This window comes from Maniola hyperantus, chromosome 19, assembly GCF_902806685.2.
Source record: "Maniola hyperantus chromosome 19, iAphHyp1.2, whole genome shotgun sequence".
NCBI lineage: Eukaryota > Metazoa > Arthropoda > Insecta > Lepidoptera > Nymphalidae > Maniola > Maniola hyperantus.
The window spans coordinates 2,465,638-2,481,787 of NC_048554.1; the positions used below are offsets into that span (position 1 = coordinate 2,465,638).

The 16,150-nt window shown below is 37.2% G+C and overlaps 3 protein-coding genes across 9 annotated transcripts in view; 2 read left to right on the forward strand and 1 right to left on the reverse strand.

Moving 5' to 3' along the window:
• The window catches only part of LOC117991244 (H/ACA ribonucleoprotein complex non-core subunit NAF1), a 135,840-nt gene that overhangs the window by 62,817 nt on the left and 56,873 nt on the right, over nt 1-16,150 (reverse strand). The window lies entirely within an intron of this gene.
• Faa (fumarylacetoacetate hydrolase) lies at nt 811-7,885 on the forward strand. The gene is made up of 9 exons (XM_034978815.2): nt 811-1,037; nt 2,107-2,214; nt 2,837-2,961; nt 3,503-3,643; nt 4,193-4,290; nt 4,422-4,577; nt 5,273-5,479; nt 6,445-6,593; nt 7,539-7,885. Exons 1-9 carry the CDS (start codon nt 954-956, stop codon nt 7,740-7,742), a joined length of 1,272 nt encoding a protein of 423 aa, XP_034834706.1. The 5' UTR covers nt 811-953; the 3' UTR covers nt 7,743-7,885.
• LOC117991220 (zinc finger and BTB domain-containing protein 44-like) overlaps nt 12,112-16,150 on the forward strand; it is a 44,208-nt gene continuing 40,169 nt past the window's right edge. The window contains exons 1-3 of one of the 6 annotated variants that reach the window (XM_034978771.2): nt 12,112-12,691; nt 12,976-13,169; nt 14,171-14,504. In XM_034978771.2, coding sequence (XP_034834662.1) covers nt 12,653-12,691; nt 12,976-13,169; nt 14,171-14,504 — 567 coding nt within the window. In that variant the 5' untranslated portion in view covers nt 12,112-12,652. The remainder of the gene's footprint in view (nt 12,692-12,975; nt 13,170-14,170; nt 14,505-16,150) is intronic. The other 5 variants (XM_034978773.2, XM_034978772.2, XM_034978775.2 and 2 more) reach the window with 5 other exon arrangements.

Consider the following 16,150-nt stretch of genomic DNA (forward strand, 5'->3'; position numbering starts at 1 on the left):
AAGTAATAATAATATACTATATGGGGTATCATATGAAAGGGCTTTATCTGTACATTCTAAAACAGATTTTCATTTATTTCTACACATAATAGTTTTTGATTTATCGTGTAAAATGACGAAAAAATACGACTCTAATACGGAACCCTCGGTGCGCGAGTCTGACTAGCACTTGGTCAGTTTTTTTATAATTTCTCATAGCTGCTAATCAAACTGCCGATAGCAGTGCAGTTGTCACTTGTATCACCGATACAAAGTTCATTGAACGATAAAATTGCGAGATATAGAAATAGATCTCCATGCTCAATTCGTCCGTTGCATAAAATAGTAGGAAGGTACACTCGCAGCAGTCAGTCAATTTGAATAAAGTAGGTGGATACCTACTTAAATGTAGTTATATTATTTGTTGTTGTTATTCGTAGATAGAGACAGATACGAGTTTGTTATAAATATTAAACAGGTAGGTATTACAAAACCTATGAAACCACTACTAGGTACCTAGTTTATTATCTAGTAAAGATTTCATGTATGTACCCACCCAATATGACTGTAGAATAAATAAAATGCATCTCGCAGTCAGCTGTATGGAATCACGAAAGATTTAACTAAAGAATTTAATACCTGCAAAAACAAAAAAGATATCAAGTAGGTATGTGTAATATTCTAGATAAGTACCTACAAAAGGCCAAGATTTATTTACTATCACTACTCTCACTGTATCTACTATCTCTTTTGATAACATGGCAATGTATACAGCCCACAGCACAACAGAGTACATTTGAATGTTATACGGCATACGACCTTGGTAAGGCATACAAAGAATCCAGTCTGTGCTCGCCGGCCGGCGACCAAACTTGTTTTGCTACCTTATTTCCATAACGAAGTAAAATAGAACTACAAAACTAGGAAGACACTTTCGCTGTGAAGCTCCCAGAAAACAAACGTGTCCAGCAAAAATGAAATCTTTCATAGAATATTCCGCGAACACAGATTTTCCTATGGAAAATTTGCCCTACGGTGTTTTCACATCGCCCAAAAACGTGAGTGCATACTGCAAATTACCATCAGAATATACTTAATATGTGCATTATTTAATATTTATTAAGTAATTCAAACTACTTATATGGATACCTTCTTACCTTTAAAAATAATTTAATTTAATTTAAACGGTAGGTACAGTAGGTAAAGTTCGCGCCAGATAAGTCGGCGTACAAGCAAAAATGATATAAAGCTTTTAGGTATATGTACAAGCCATAAAATAGCCATAAATAAGTTTTTTTGATAAGGAAATATAAAGTCTCATGTCAAAAAGTTTTTCGATGCTTTTCCGGATTTGAAAGTTGAAGTGCGCGACAGGTCGAGATGGCAATCGGAGTATGAGGCAGGGGGACAGAGCAAATCGATCGTAGGTACAGTTTACCATACGTGTTTGTTTTTGTTTGAGCATATAACCATATGTAGGTAATTTCCACGGGGCTTACAACATCAATGGTAATTTCATCACTAGCGACCGTCCGTGGGAATTTCGAAAAATCCGGCCTTACTCCTTGTCTACATTATAAAGGGAACCTCTCTGCAAAATTTAAGTCGGAAGGGTTTGGGCTGGGCGTTGATGACTCGGTCACGGTCAGTGTGTCAGGACTTTTCTTTTTTACCCGACTACGGCAAAGCCAAAAGGAAGGGTTTTGATTTTATGTTTGTAGGTTTGTATATTTATGTGTTTTCCACCGTGGCGCCTAAACTACTGAGCCGATTTTGATGACCTCATTCATCAAAATCGGCTCAGTAGTTTAGGCGCCACGATGTCAATCGATTTGTTATACTTATTATAGTCCAGGTGATATAGGCTACATTTTAAATGAAGAAAATCAATACCGCTGATGTGGCATCCAAAAAAGAACTAAATAGGTAAATAATAAATAAATCGTGTGTCAAATGAAAGAGAAAATGTTGAGTTCATACTTATAAATATACTACAACATTAAAATATACCAAGCGGTAGAAAAACAATTTAACTGTACTATTTCAGCGTTTATTAAGACGATCACAGTCGGGTAGTTTTTAACTTTATTTGTATACAGCTACATTTAAGTTTACGTTTTTCCGCAGGCCCAAAAACACATTGGAGTCGCAATCGGAGACTGGATCCTAGACCTCAACGTAATCTCGCATCTGTTTACCGGCCCGCTATTGAAAGACAAACAACATGTTTTTAAGGTAAGTAAGTAATAAAATTAAATGCACCTTTACGTCCTACGAGTTATGCTAATCACTTACGTAATTTATTATTGTGAAATACTTGTAATCAAGTAGGTATTGAAGAATGTAAGAATCAAAACAACTCGTTTAAATATCAAAGTACTACCTACTTACTCCACAAATTGCAAACTGCAACAGTTTTATTTCAATTTGTTTTGCAAGCCAAATTCGTTCCCAAAATAATGGACTCATCACCATTACCCATATATACCCATCGATGTATTAAATACCGAATATGGTATTCGGTAACCAATCTTTAATACACCACGAGCATCAAACGGATCATGAGTGACAGAATAGAAGTGCAGTGCACTTCTATTCTCTCACTTATGATCCGATGGGACGCCAACCCTTTAAAACGAAAAAAGATCAAACAAAGTCAGAATCGCCTACGGTTTTATGTGCTGTCCCCTCAAAATTGGAGTGTAACACTGCCAACTTCCCAACTCTGGATGGGTTACTTAAAATTTATTGTCAGAAAACCCCATTTTTTTTTGTATAAGCAAGGCAGTCCCAAATCTTTGAGGAATTTTCTCAACACATGAGAGTTCGTAAATTTTTTCTCATGTTTTGTTTATAGGACGATAAGTTGAACTCGTTTATGGGCCTGACCAAAGCGCATTGGATCGAAGCAAGACACACGCTGCAGAAGCTGCTGGATGCCAGCAACACCAAATTGAAAAATGACAATGATCTGCGGCAAAAGTAAATTTCTTGAATAAGTACCTACTATTCGCGTGTTCAACAAAACAATTTCACGAATTTCTTCTTCTTATGGCGCCTCTTCGAAACGAAGGTTGGTGATTGGACAAAGCATCTGAGAATAAGGACTTTTGTCGAATCACTGTCGCAGGTTCTTTAGCCGGTATATCCTTGTCCGTCACATGCCCCTTCTGTCTTGTATTTTGAATTATATTAGTTGTTGTAGCACATTGGACTTAGGATTACAAAGTATATGACCCAGATACTCTAATTTCACATATAACCACCACGATTGACTGACGTAATTTAAGTGTTATTTAATGATTACCTTTCATAAGTACCTACCTACTAAATAATTTGGTTTTGTACCATCATAATTGTCACCCATTAATTAATTAATAAATAGCCAATTCTTTGGACCCGTTGCCGTCGTAGCTTTAATTATAAGTTTACGTACAGTCAAAAATTGTTCAATGGTACCCATTTTGAAAAAATATTTGTAGGTACAAGATTTTTTTGAATGAAAAGTAACAATCCATTTCAGAGCCTTCATTAAACAAAATGAGGCGACAATGCATGTTCCGGCGCACATCGGTGACTACAGCGACTTCTATTCGTCGATCCACCATGCTACCAATGTGGGAATTATGTTTAGAAGCAAAGAGGACGCTCTTATGCCTAACTGGTAAATATTTATAACATGCACTACAATAAGAGGAAAACGCTTTGATTACTAAACCTACATCCATAATAATTATGCTAAAAGAACTCCTATGCCTAACTGATAAATATTTGTCACAAGTAGTTTCTTCAAGATTGTAAAAAACGCTTAGATACGTATTGTCTATTCATCCATTATCATCTTACGAATAACATTATTCCGATACTATATCAATGCTTGATCTCGTGCTTTAAGCTCACAATTGTTTAATGGTTAAAAAATGATTTTCTATAAGGCTATCCAAGTGATGATAACAGGAAATAAGAAATGATACTTTAACGTGAAATCCGTAGCTAGAGAGAAAACAAACTGCCAAATTCTCATCTCCAACATTCCCATCCCATTAGGGGCATCACAGAGGCCTGAGTCAGGCACTAAAGGCATAGGTCTATTTTTTGACAAGCGTAAAAAGAAGATACCTAATAACTGTATCAACTAGACCACCCTTTCCGTAAATCTTATTCTGAAAAGTAGTTTTACATAATATTAATCATTACAATGAACATTTTCCAGGAAATATATTCCCGTTGGATACCACGGACGATCAAGCTCCATTATTATATCTGGCACACCAATCACACGTCCACTTGGCCAGACACTTCCAGTCGAAGGTAAGATTAAAGTAATTTTTGCGAGTCCTTCATATCCACAAACACAATTTTCGGGTGAATTCTTCTGTTTTCGTTGACCAATTCTGTTCGATAATGAAACGATTGTAACATTCTTCATGCATATTTTACAGGAGCAGAACCGCACTTCGGTCCCTGTCGGCTGATGGATTTCGAGCTCGAAATGGCTTGCTTTGTTGGCGGGCCCCCGACAGCGCTGGGCGAAAGAGTTACTGCCAAACAGGCAGAGGAACGTATCTTCGGATTTGTTCTCATGAATGACTGGAGTGGTTTGTTTTTGATCTGTTTTTAAATAAATTTGTTTGATAGAGTTTTCAACACCATAATAATGGTGTTCATGGAATATCTTCCAATGTGGTTTATCGTCTAGATTCCAGATTATATAAACATATCTGACGATTTAACCTCACCACTGAAATTATTTGCAAGCTATCTGTCTTTCTTACAGCCATCTCCAGGTGATCTTGGCTAAAATTTTCGTTCCGTATCATAACATCTTTATCTGGTAGGTACTAGCTTATGCTCGCGACTTCGTCCGCGTGGACTACATAAATTTCAAACCCCTATTTCACCCCCTTAGGGGTTGAATTTTCAAGAATCCTTTCTTAACGGATGCCTACGTCATAATAGCTATCTGCATGCCAAATTTTAGCCTGATCCGTCCAGTAGTTTGAGCTGTGCGTTGATAGATCAGTCAGTCAGTCAGTCAGTCAGTCACTTTTTCCTTCTATATATTTAGATAACTGTCAGAAACTGATCTGTGTAAGAAAAACGTATTCATCGTTATCGTAATAATTGTCAACAAATTCTGGCCTTTGATTGGTTGATTCGCTGTTTACATTTTTTCATAGTCAATCAAAAGGGCAGAATTTGTTGACGATTATGGTAACGATGAATACGTTTTCTTGCACAATGTAGGCTGTTTTACGATTGAAACTTAAAATTAAAGAATTTTTTCTTTTAGCGCGTGATATCCAGAAATGGGAGTACATTCCACTTGGTCCGTTCACCGCAAAGAATCTGGGAACCTCCATATCGCCGTGGGTCGTCACCGTGGAGGCACTCCGCCCGTACCTAGTGGACAACTATCCACAAGACCCTGTGCCATTACCATATTTGCGACATGATGACAAATTTAACTTTGACATCAAGCTAGAGGTGGATTTAAAATGTAAGTTTTGTTACGGAACATTTTTTTTTTAATTTATAGACTAGTGCTTGGCTGCAATCAGACCTGGTGGCAAGTGATGATGTAGCCTAAGATGGAGCGCGCTTTCCTAGAAGATGCCTATTCACTCTTGACTTGAAGGTACCCCATATTATAATACCATACCCATCTTTTCTGGAAGTAACATAATGTATAGAATATATTTGGTTCTTACTTTATTAAATGTTACATTGGCTAATAAGCTGGACAGCCCTAGCTGGAGGTGCTGGGATCGTGCACATGTGAGGGTAGGAGGTTATCCCTGGCATTATAAATAGGATATGCTAAGTTCGTAGTAAGCACTAAGACCAGCCATACACGGACAGCTTGAAGCAGTCAGGATGGACTGCTTCAAGCTGCGGCTGCGTATTGAACTACAGACTTCTACGTACGTACATACACGAACCGCTCAAGCAGTTGCAACTGCTTCGGGCGGTTGGGTGGTCAAGCAGTCGCCAGGCATACACTGACTGCTCGAGCTGTCGACCGCTCTCGCGCAGTTACCTCCGCCCGCGCTCCTCATTCCACGTCACGCACGCTTCCCGCCCGCATTGAAATTGCTTGAAGCTTGAAGCTGCCATCAAGCAGTTAAGCTAACTGCTCGATGGCAGCTTCAAGCTGTTGACTCTGACTGCAAGAGCGGTCCGTGTATGTTGATCACTGGCTAACCGCTCGAGCAGTCCGTGTATGGTCGGCCTAACAGTTAAGTAACTGATGGTTTGTATGATTTATGTAAAACTACCTATTAATTTTTATTTTATCTATCCTAATTCTTTTGAATAGTCAGAAGTCTGTCGGTTGGTAATGAAAGGGCCTTGGTCTAGAATCTAGATATTACAACCTTCTCTACAAACATGAACAAGCAAAACATGATGTAACTACGTATTTCCAAAAAAAAATTAAATTAGTTTTATCTATTTTGCTTTCAGCTGAAAAATCACCAGTGATAACAACTATAAGCCGCTCAAACTATCGATTCTTGTACTGGACCGCTAAGCAACAATTGGCCCAGCAGACTATAACTGGTTGCAATTTGCGTCCTGGAGACTTACTTGGGTCTGGTACAATCAGTGGCGATGTAAGTCTAAAAAAATATATTCATATCATAAGACTCATATTACACATTACTAAAAAAACCGACTTCCAAAACCACTACAAAGTAAGTAAAAAATAACTTTTGTTTCTACACGTGTATAATCCTACCAGCCAGAGGCGTGTTTACCTATGGTGCAGGGTGTGCGGCGCACACGGGCGCCGGGCCTAAGGGGGCGCCGAGCGCCCTCTAATGCGACACCTCCAAAGATGCGTCGATGCCGGCGCTCTCAAAGACCCTGCGCTCGTGTTATGGCCGACGCCGTCATCATTTAAAATCATCATTTAAAATTGCACCTTTTGCATCTGAATTTCCGTTCGAAAATATAACTATTAGTATTCGATTTTGACCCTGCTATACTAGAGGGCGCCAGGACGCCTCTGCTACCAGTATGTTGTACCAGTACCTATGTTGAAGTCGGGCGAGCTTCGCGCTTTGATATCTAGTTGCTTTTATTATGCTCGCCCGACTTCATACATACATGCACGTGTAGAAACAAAAGTTATTTTTTACTTTGTAGTGGTTTTGGAAGTCGGTTTTTTTTAATATTTTATTTTATTTTAAGATTTTTAGTGCAAGATGTAGTCATTGCTTGATACCTAAAATATCAATTCACCACCAAAACTTTCCAAATCCACACGGCTTAGGAGTGAACACTTCCTGAATCTTAATAACTTAGGCGGGCAGTAACCCTGCAGCATCAGGATTGAGGAGTTGGATCCAGAAATTTTTATGGGTCCACCACGGAAACATCTTCTGTTGATTAAAAAAATTGTAAATCGGTCCAGAAACCCCGAAAAAATCGGTGTACATACCTACATAAAAAAAAGAAACGGGCTGGCTGAATTGAGAACCACCTCCTTTTTGGAATTCGGTTAAAAATGGCATGGATTCGCTAAATATGTTCACTAAAAACCTTTTATTTTCCAGAGTTCAGACTCCTACGGAAGCATGCTTGAACTAAGCTGGAAAGGTACAAAACCTCTCCGCTTGCAAAACGGCGAAGAGAGGAAATTTTTGCAAGATGGCGACACTGTCATCCTTCGAGGCTATTGCGTTAACGAGCTCGGCATACGCCTCGGATTCGGAAAATGCGAAGGCAAATTGCTCCCAGCATTACCCTACAAGGAATAATAATATTTTTGTCCACTTTTGGGAACTTTTAACACCACTACATTAAGTTTTTATGTTTATCACTTAATAAGTTTGTGTCACTGCCATGTGTGTTTTGAAAAGCAAAAATTTTATATTTTGTTAACAATAAATGTGTGATTCTATTTTTATTTCTTTATTGGTCCTTTGAATCAGTCATATTTATTATGTACTACTACATTATTTTTCCTTTTGATACATAAATTATAGTAAATTACTAAATAATTTTAATTACATATCAAAAATTGCGTAACCGGCAGGAATCGAACCTGCATCTTCTGGGTTCGCGCGCGGTGAAGTGTAGGTAAAACCCTAAAAAAAAATATAAAAAATATAAATTATAGGGTTTATAACATTGACTTATATATCGTATCACTAGTTTATATAAGAAAAAAACATGATTCATAGCAACTATGTAAATTATTAGCATTAAATACCCATAAAAAATATTAAATATCAATATTGTTTTGGTTGCAGTACAAAGTGCTACCACTGCTCCTCTTTTCGGTCGATCTGTACGTTACAATGACTGATAGATTCTGATAGATTACAGTGCGACAAAGCTCTCTTGGCACTTCAATGACATTGACAAGGGGGCGCTGTTGGTGAACAACCATAGAGATATAATACTCCATACATCCAAGTAATACTCGTGAGTCGTGAATAACAAAGGCTTAGAATATTCAAACAAGAACAAAAGGGACACTTGACGGCAACGTTAGTTCCGATGGTTCCGATTTTCGCCATGCGCCAAGATAGCCCTGTCGCACTGTATCGTTACCTACTTCGTGGATTACCGGGGCCGGGAGCCCGGACCGGATCGGACTGATGGAACACGGTTATCCCTGAGAACCATAGACAAAATAGGTACCTACTGTGCAAAAAAAAACTATTTTAAAATTTAAAAATCGTGGCAAAAAGGGGGCCTTTTAAATTAGGTACCTACCTAATTATTGTTTTGTGATTTACTTTGAGGGAACCACAATGTTCCCTAGTTTCAGGATATTTTTTTCCTAATTCATGCAGCTATACAATAAATTATTAGGTAGGTACCTACCTACTTTGCGTTAAAATTTGGAAGAACCAGTAATTTTAAGGGTTATTCCCGTTGAGTCACACCCCCGTGTGTAAAAGACTAAACATGTTTGTAGTGAATTTTTTTTTAAATAATATTAATAGCTACTTAATTAAATATTTAACTAAGAGTATTGCATAAATACATTTAAAATCTGTACCTAAATCAGGACATATTTTTTTTGTAAAATGTAAATTATATCATCATCGCCTAATAAAAGAATTAGCAAATGTATTTATATTTTAACTCAAGGTTAAAATTGTTAAAATTAAACTACAGTAGTTACCTACCTATGAAGAAATCAAGTTATAAATCACGTCGTATCGATAAAAAAAACTACTGCCTTCTAGTGCGTCTACCCAACCGGTTACAAAGGGCCAATGGGCCCTACTACTATGGCTCTCTGCGAAGGGTCTTTATTTTGTAGTTAGTTAGGTGTTTGTGTTCGTAAAATCTGACACAAAGAAACTAGTCTTATTTTTTTTTCTAGTTACAATCTTCTGTCTGAGATTAAACAACATAAAATCACAAGAAAACAGCTTTATTACGAACAATTTTACTGTATTTTTGTATTTAAAATCAATTTAGGTAAATAATCTATTGATTCCTACCTAAACTAGCGGCACGCTATGATGGCCGGTTTGACGTTTGTCCGCTCATGAAGTTCCGTATTAATTGATAACGACTTTGAAGGAAATAATTGTATTACTTTATTGACGATAGTGATGTGCAGAGATTCATAAATTTTATCGAATGTAGTTTTAGGTTTAGGACTCAAAATTTATTTATTAAATTGATTTCTTAAATGTATACAAGTGTAGAAAAATCAGTTTGCACCATTTAAGGGGTGAATGTACTTGTGAATATGAACAATTTTCACTATGTGGACAAACCTCTGAAATCGCAAAAAAATATCAATAAATTTTTAAAAATGGAATCTAATACGATCGTCACATAGGATCGCTGGCTAGCACAACTACTACCTCCGGCAAACTCGCGTCAATGCTCAATGCAAAACAAAGCAGTTTCGAATTGACGTTGCTTCGAAAAGTATAAACTGTCAGTGCAATGCGATTGTGATATAGTTTTGACCTGGCTTTGGATTTCAAATATTGATACTGCATTACTGTTGACCCTTGCTCGTTAATTTGGACTCTGTTCAAGCCCTTTGTTGTGGATTTCGTCGATATGACCGAACGTACGCAGAGAACTGTTCTAAATAGTCAGACACGTGAGTTCCTAATACGCCTTCGTAACTATTTCGATCGTGAAGCTCAAAATGGAGGGCCAATTTTACCTATAACGTCAGTGGTTGAACGCGTAGCTGATGCGCTTAATATTGGACAACGAACTGTTAGACGGATAACTAAAAAAAAATATGGCGAGACTGGCACAGAAGAAAATAAACTTCACACACCAAAAAAGAGAAAACGAGCAAAACCAGTCGTAGGCATCGATAGCTTTGATGCCGATGCTATCCGAAGACATGTTTACGGCTACTATTTACAGAAGGAGTATCCAACAAGAAAAAAGTTGGTGCATTCACTGAAGGAAGCTGGATTATTCTTCGGTGGGGAAAGTTCTTTAACGAAGATTTTGAAGACCATTGGATTTCGATACAAAAAATGTAACAAACGCAAAATATTGATGGAAAGATTTGATATAGCGATGGCAAGGTATACTTTTTTACGGCAAGTGAAAGAAATCAAAAATTGGCAAAATGTTGTGTTCTTGGATGAAACATGGCTTAATGCTAACCATACTGTAGGCCGTTCTTGGAACGATGACACAGCAGCATCTACTTCCAAAGTTCCTGTAGGAAAAGGATCGCGACTTATAATTTGTCACGCCGGAACCATCAACGGGTTTGTCGAAGGTTCTCTCATGGCTTTTGCGTCAAAAACCACTGGAGACTATCATGAAGACATGAATGGAGAAAAGTTTACTGAATGGTTTACCTCAATGTTGTGTAGCCTCCCTGAACCATCTATTATAATTATGGACAACGCCCCATACCACTCGATGCAAATTGACAAGCCACCTGCCCAATCCCAAAAGAAAGCTGATATCGTCGCATGGCTTCGTAAAAATGGCGTAGATGCAAACATGAATATGTTAAAAGCGGAATTAGTACGTCTTTTAAAAGAAAACAAACCAACCAAGATCCGATACGTCATTGACGAAATAGCATTAGAACATGGGCACAGAGTTATACGGTTACCGCCTTACCATTGTGAGTATAATGCGATTGAGTTGGTGTGGGCTCAAATTAAGGGATATGCTGCAAGACACAATACAGAACCCCCATTTACCACAAAAAAAATGCTAAAATTATTAGAAGAAGCTTGTGAACATGTGACTAAAGGAGACTGGGAAAAGGTTGTGAATAGAACTGTTAAATTAATAAGGGAAGATTATGAAAGAGATGTGAAAATAGATAATATTATAGAAAACGAACATATAATTATTAATGTATGTGATGATAGCAGTGACGACAGTGAAAATAGTAGTATGGACGAATCTGATTAATTATGGCCTTTTGTGGCACCTTTTTCGGTATCTTTTGTATTCATATGTTTCTTGTGTGCATATAAAGTATGTATATTCATTTTCGTTCAAATATTCAGTTCGTTCAAATAAATTAAATAAACATATACATTTTTGTTTTATTAAACCTATTTAATCAGGTACAAAAACAAAACTTAATTGTTTTTTGTTCGAGAATAAATTGACATTCCACATCACTATTGTAATGTGTCAAACCGGCCATCATAGCGTGCCGCTAGTGTAGGTAGGTATCTACCTATGAAATAAAAGTAAGTAGGTAACACGAACCTACCTTAAATTTAATATCGCCTTGTGGTATGGGTAATGGGTAGAAATATTATTCATGCAAACGGTCATGCGCCCTTCTCTTTCCAGTCCATGTTATAAATAATAATATTAGTCTGTATGTTCACCATTTCAACATACCTACCTACTATAATACCTGCTATGCTATATAATATACAAAGTAAGTAGGTATGCCTACTAAACCACCCTCAAGCGATACCTAGCCCTGTGTAGGTATATTATTATGTTACGAGTAAGTCATACATAATATATGTATACACGATATAAAATGCATTCAGCCGCAGGTACCTACCTACCTACTTGTAAACGAAAGGATGGAATGAGGAATCTAATAAAAAGAAGACTGTCTGAATACATCTATTATAATATCTATTGTCTCTGTGTGAGTGAGTCTGTGCATGTTGGGGAAAGAGATTGAAGTACTTTTTACACACCATACTTCCCACCCGACAATTTCATTATAAGGAAGAGGCCCGAGTTGGGTTGAAAATATGCAAACATTAAAATTAAAATCAATTTCATCCTGAGCAATAAAAAAATGATGTGCACCACCAATCACACCGGTTGCAAAAGGCGCAATCATTTAAACTTTTACAATTAAATCAAAAGCATCTGTGCATCAAAAATCAATGCAGGTGTTTCATTTCAAGACGTCGACTAAATTCGCTGTACGCTCAATATTAAATTATATAAAATGACTAGCATAAGTCGACATAAAACCTTTTCACTTGGAATGTATAGACGTTAGCGTACAGTTTATAAAGTTGTATATATTTAATTACGGTATAATAAAGCATGCGGGGGGGCGAGGCGGCGCGCCGCGCTCTCATATTCCGTATATTGATTGTGTGCGAGGGGGCCGGGGCAAGGAGGGGGCCACGGCGTGCCCCACTCTGTTTTTTACGACACGGCTTTCTGTGTAACATAATAAGTATTTAAAAATTTTGTGAAATGTTTCGGTGTGATGTGTGAAAAATTGGGAAGTCGGAAAAGTGAATACGAGGTGAGAATTTTTCCGCTGCGATGATTTAATTCAGAATTTACATTTCGCCGAATATAATATAAATAAAATTTTATAGCTCTAAATTCCGTCGGCGGCGTACCTACAGTATTACACTGTCATACCGCGTACGTATAGTGTTTTTTACGGGCATCGTTCTAAAAATAAGTTGTAATAATTATAATTTTATGTAGCGGTCGCAGCAGAGACGGTTTTTTTTGTCGATTTTTTCTAATTTTCTGTGTGGAAGTGAGTGATTCGTGTATTGATAGTGTGTGGTGGTGCAGATGCAGGGGCTGGTGAGCGACAAGACGTTCCACTTGAAGTGGAACAACCACCTGCAGAACCTCAGCCAGCTGTTCACGACCATCTACTCGTCGTCTGCGCTGGCCGATGTGACGCTCTCCTGCCGCGATGGCACCCTCAAGGCGCACAAGCTCGTGCTGTCGGCCTGCAGCCCCTACTTCGAGCAGATATTCAAGTGAGTTGATCGACCTCCGTGGACTATTACATTTCGAACTCTGATTCATAATACATAATTACCACGGCACTCGACGCACACTTCGAAATTTCAATTTCTATTTTCTTTACAGTTATTAAAAAAGTCGAATGAAAACCTACTCTTTTCCAAGTAATAGATAATTCAATACATTTCTGTTTTATAGAAATGTAATTTTTAGTACATCATTAATAATTTTATCTGGTTATGAAGATAAGAATAAAATTAATGTCCACTTATGAATAAATATAACAGATAATTTATTATTCAATTTATAAATGATTGCTGATAATATTGTTATTACTTATTACCAAATTGGTAAGATGATGTATTTGAAAAATATTTCTGCTGTGGTACTTATGGCTTAAATTTTAAATTGCTTTTTCTCAGCACAAAAATTAATGATTTAGTTTGTATAATAATTTGTGTTGTGTTGCTAACTAGAATGATCATAGTTTTTCATTGATTAATTTCTAACCTACCTAGGTACGTTGTCATTATTATTACAAGTTACCATTTTATAATCTATAGAATGTTGGTCTTACCTATTCTTTATTCAAAAGTTATGTTCCTAATGACACATCAAACTTAATTTTCCTCATATAAAAAATCTAACTAAAATGTGGCGTATTAGTCTTCTATCTCTACATGATGTCATTATTTTTTCTTTACCATTAAGACCAACTAATCACTTGATGCAATTATAAATAAACTTGGGAGCAAACTGACTCACATTCGAAGCACTTCAAATGTTAGTCAATTTTATTGCTCCCAACTACAGTGCACACAAAACATTGCAGTCCAATCTGAACATGGAGCATAAAACTGCGTCTACAGATAAAGACAGATCTCAGCTGGGTTTGTGTATTTATTCCTTAGTTTATGACCTGTGCAAACCACCAAGTTGCAAACTTCAGATTGAACTGCTTGCACACCTAATTATAGAGTTGAATTTTGTCCTGACTTTTTATGTTTCCTTATAGGGACAATCCATGCCAGCACCCCATCGTAATATTAAAAGGAATACCGTTCTCGGAGATAAATCTTCTTGTGGAATTCATGTACAAGGGTTCGGTGGATGTCCAGGAATTAGATCTGCAATCTTTAATGCATACAGCGTCAGAGCTTGAGATCAGAGGCCTGGCGTATGAGGCAAGGGATAACGCAGCCCAGCTGTTGAATGTGAACTTGGAGTACCCTGCGTACGGTCAGAATGCGACCGCTGCTGCTGTTGCGGCTGCGACGGCTTCAGCTACTACAGTGTCATCACCACAGACATACCCACCTGCTCGGACTGATGTTGAAAGGTTGAAACAGGTAAGTGTGTCCTTATATTCATCACTAGCTTATGCTTGCGTCTTCGTCCAGGTGGACTACACAAATTTCAAACCCCTATTTCACCCCCTTAGGGGATGAATTTTCAAAAATCCTTTCTTAGCGAATGCCTATGTGATAATAGCTATCTGCATGCCAAATTTCAGCCCGATCTGTCCAGTAGTTTGAGCTGTGCGTTGATAGATCAGTCAGTCGGTCAGTCAGTCACCTTTTCCTTTAATATATTTAGATTAGACATAGCTAAATGTTGAATCATTCTTCAGTTCATCAAGTAATTTAGGTAATAAACATGATTCTAAATAGATGAAGTCATGGTTGGAAAAGTGCATAGTAGTAATATAATGCAACATTAATTCAATTTACGAAAGTAAGGCCAAGTGTTTATTTAGTTGGCAGTATATTGCCATATAATTTAATAATATAAAATTGAATTAATCCAAACTACTTAGGGCCAAGAGATTTTTATTATTTAACAACTACTAAATGCAATCATTTATTCATTAATTTATTTTATTTTTAAATGAAATAAATTATTCTTCTTTATATTATTAAAATATTATGTCCTACCTCAAGAGCCAACTCCGTTCTATCTACCTATAGTACGAAATTATCAAACGGCAGAGTTAATCATCATCATGATCAACCCATCGCCGGCTCACTACAGAGCACGAGTCTCCTCTCAGAGTGTGAAGGGTTTTGGCCATAGTCTACCACGCTGGCCAAGTGTGGATTGGCAGACTTCACACACCTTTGAAAACATTATGGAGAACTCTCAGGCATGCAGGTTTCCTCAGGATGTTTTCCTTCACCGTTAAAGCAAGTGATATTCTAATTACTTAACAACGCACATCTGAAAAGTTAGAGGTGCGTGCCAGGGATCCAACCCCCGACCTCCGATTGGAAGGCGGACGTCCTAACCACTACGCTATCACAGCTTGCAAATACCCATTATACTTACTGTCAAAGTCAATATGATGTAAAGCTAAGAATTTTCCTGAGATTAAATTACAATACTGATTTTGGCAAGCTACCAGTTTTCGCCATTTAATCTCTGAAATCCTTAACAGATTAACCAATACTGACCTGTATTAAATAAATAAATATATTGATTTTAATCTAGTCTAAGCGCACTTTATATAAGGCAGAAGATATATAAGGAAGGAAAGTACCTAATTTACACACATCTTAGTTTATTTACGTAATCTTTTAGGCAAATGGGCTTTGCTTACAAGAACAATGACTGATTCTGTTCTAAATATATTGCTATCTCTCTCATAATGCACCCTGCGGAAAAGGATAGCATTAGATTTAGGTCTGTCCGGTTGATTTATCAAAGCATATAAATATTTACACTATAATTCCAGAAACACAGAGGTAATAAATAATTTCGAATATCAATGCAACCTGAAGCCCTATAGTACATAATCTTTTTAATATGCACCTGAGTAAACAGGCATTTAAAAGAAGTTGGTTGTCTTTGTCAGAAACCATTTGGTATTCTAATGAGAGTAAGAGACATCAAGTTAGTTTTTAGGGTTTCGTACCTCAAAAGGGAAACGGAAGCCTTATAGGATCACTGTTGTCTGTCTGTCTGTATATCTGTCTGTCTGTCTGTCGGTCTGTCAAGA